The sequence below is a fragment of the Austrofundulus limnaeus genome, unplaced genomic scaffold, assembly GCF_001266775.1.
Source record: "Austrofundulus limnaeus strain Quisiro unplaced genomic scaffold, Austrofundulus_limnaeus-1.0 Scaffold644, whole genome shotgun sequence".
Taxonomy (NCBI): domain Eukaryota; kingdom Metazoa; phylum Chordata; class Actinopteri; order Cyprinodontiformes; family Rivulidae; genus Austrofundulus; species Austrofundulus limnaeus.
This window is the reverse complement of record NW_013953046.1, coordinates 43,266-44,784: the sequence shown is the minus strand read 5'-3', so window position 1 is coordinate 44,784 and position 1,519 is coordinate 43,266. Positions and strand designations below refer to the sequence as shown.

The window sequence follows — 1,519 nt, the reverse complement described above, 5'->3', positions numbered from 1 at the left end:
TTTGTGTAAATAAATGATTGCATAGTCTTTTATGAATCAACTTGAACTCGTCTGAACGTTCACTTATTGTGTCACTTTTCACTTCGCACAGTCAAGATATTAATAAATAATGAGAAAATACCTTGGTAAAAGTTTCCTCATAACCTTGTGTATGAGAGATGTGGGAAAAGCTTAATTCACTTTAAGCTCACTCCTACACTTGACCTGAAACATGTTGATGTTATAGACAAACATATATTTAAAAAATTTACTCTGAAGTATTATAGATGGTATGAGAGATAGACTGAAATGTCAGGATAAAATTTACTGACACTTATTTAAGTTTAAATTGCCAGAGACACTATTTGGATTAGTAATGAGAGAGAGACCCGTMCTGCTTATTGAAAATAATTTTAAAGTAGGAAATGTTTTTTTTTATTTTGAAGTTTGAAAAGTGTAAACGAGGCTAAATGTAGTAATGAAAGTATTAAAACACATAAGTACAGAAACAAACAGTCCATCATTGTAAGCCTGTGTGAAGTAATGTTATGTATCCTGCTCTTACCCGAACGGTAAAGGTGCGACCACCAACTCGATCCCTGGCCTCCAGAACCACCGGGTCCAGCCCGCTGGCTTTTAACAGCTTGGCTGCACTCAAACCTGTAAACACACAAGAATGATCAAGATTAAAGTCCTTACAAACCAGATTAAATTATGCTCTGAAATTATCCTAATTACATTCATTTCTACTTTTAAAATGTCTTGTTTCATTTGTAAATGACATTTACTCTGATGAAAACAACAGATCTGTGTGTAGCTGTCAGAGCAGAGACACGGGGGGAGAATGACCCACTGATCATGTGAGGAGACACACAACAGAAGAAAAACACAACACTTCCACATGTGCTGCCTTCTTTCCAAACTAACCAACCAGTGTATCACACACTGACCCCAGGCAAGCCCTATCAGAMCCCTAATCCAATCAGACACAACACACATGAACACAAGCATGCACACGGCTGCACAATGCAGATTACTGCAGTGCAGAACGAGGCTATATGCAGCACTGTGGACTGCTTATATTTAACTACAATCTATAGACAGCAGTGTCTCTGATATCCTTTATATTAAGTTCAATTCAATCCAATGAAAAAACAAAACACAAAAAACAAAAAATGTCCATAAATTTCTAAACATCCTGTAATAAAATGTTCCAATTTAACCAGCTGATTTATGCATCAATGCTCCTACATTTTTACACTCTGTACCTTGATTTAATTTTCTTTAATCTAATTAAACAGAACACTTCTGGATAACATGTTTAAAATGATTATTTAACAGCAAACAGTCTGAGGCACGGTAGCTCAGTGGTCAGTGCCACTGTCTCATGATCCTAAGGTTGAACCCAAGTTTACGGTGGCCCCGAAGTGCAAACCACATCTACAAATCACTAAACACAACTACAAATTAAAAAGTACAATATTTGATAAAACATAATAATATTAAAGAAACACAACTGCAAATTCAAAATCACAACATA

At 35.7% G+C, this 1,519-nt stretch overlaps 1 protein-coding gene across 1 annotated transcript in view; it reads right to left on the bottom strand.

The window, feature by feature from the left end:
• Positions 1–639, bottom strand: part of LOC106531504 (amine oxidase [flavin-containing]) — a gene marked incomplete at both ends in the record, with an annotated part of 15,668 nt that extends 15,029 nt beyond the window's left edge. The window contains 1 exon segment of the mRNA XM_014027383.1: positions 545–639. Coding sequence (XP_013882837.1) covers positions 545–639 — 95 coding nt within the window.
• Between the last annotated feature and the right edge of the window lie 880 nt (positions 640–1,519).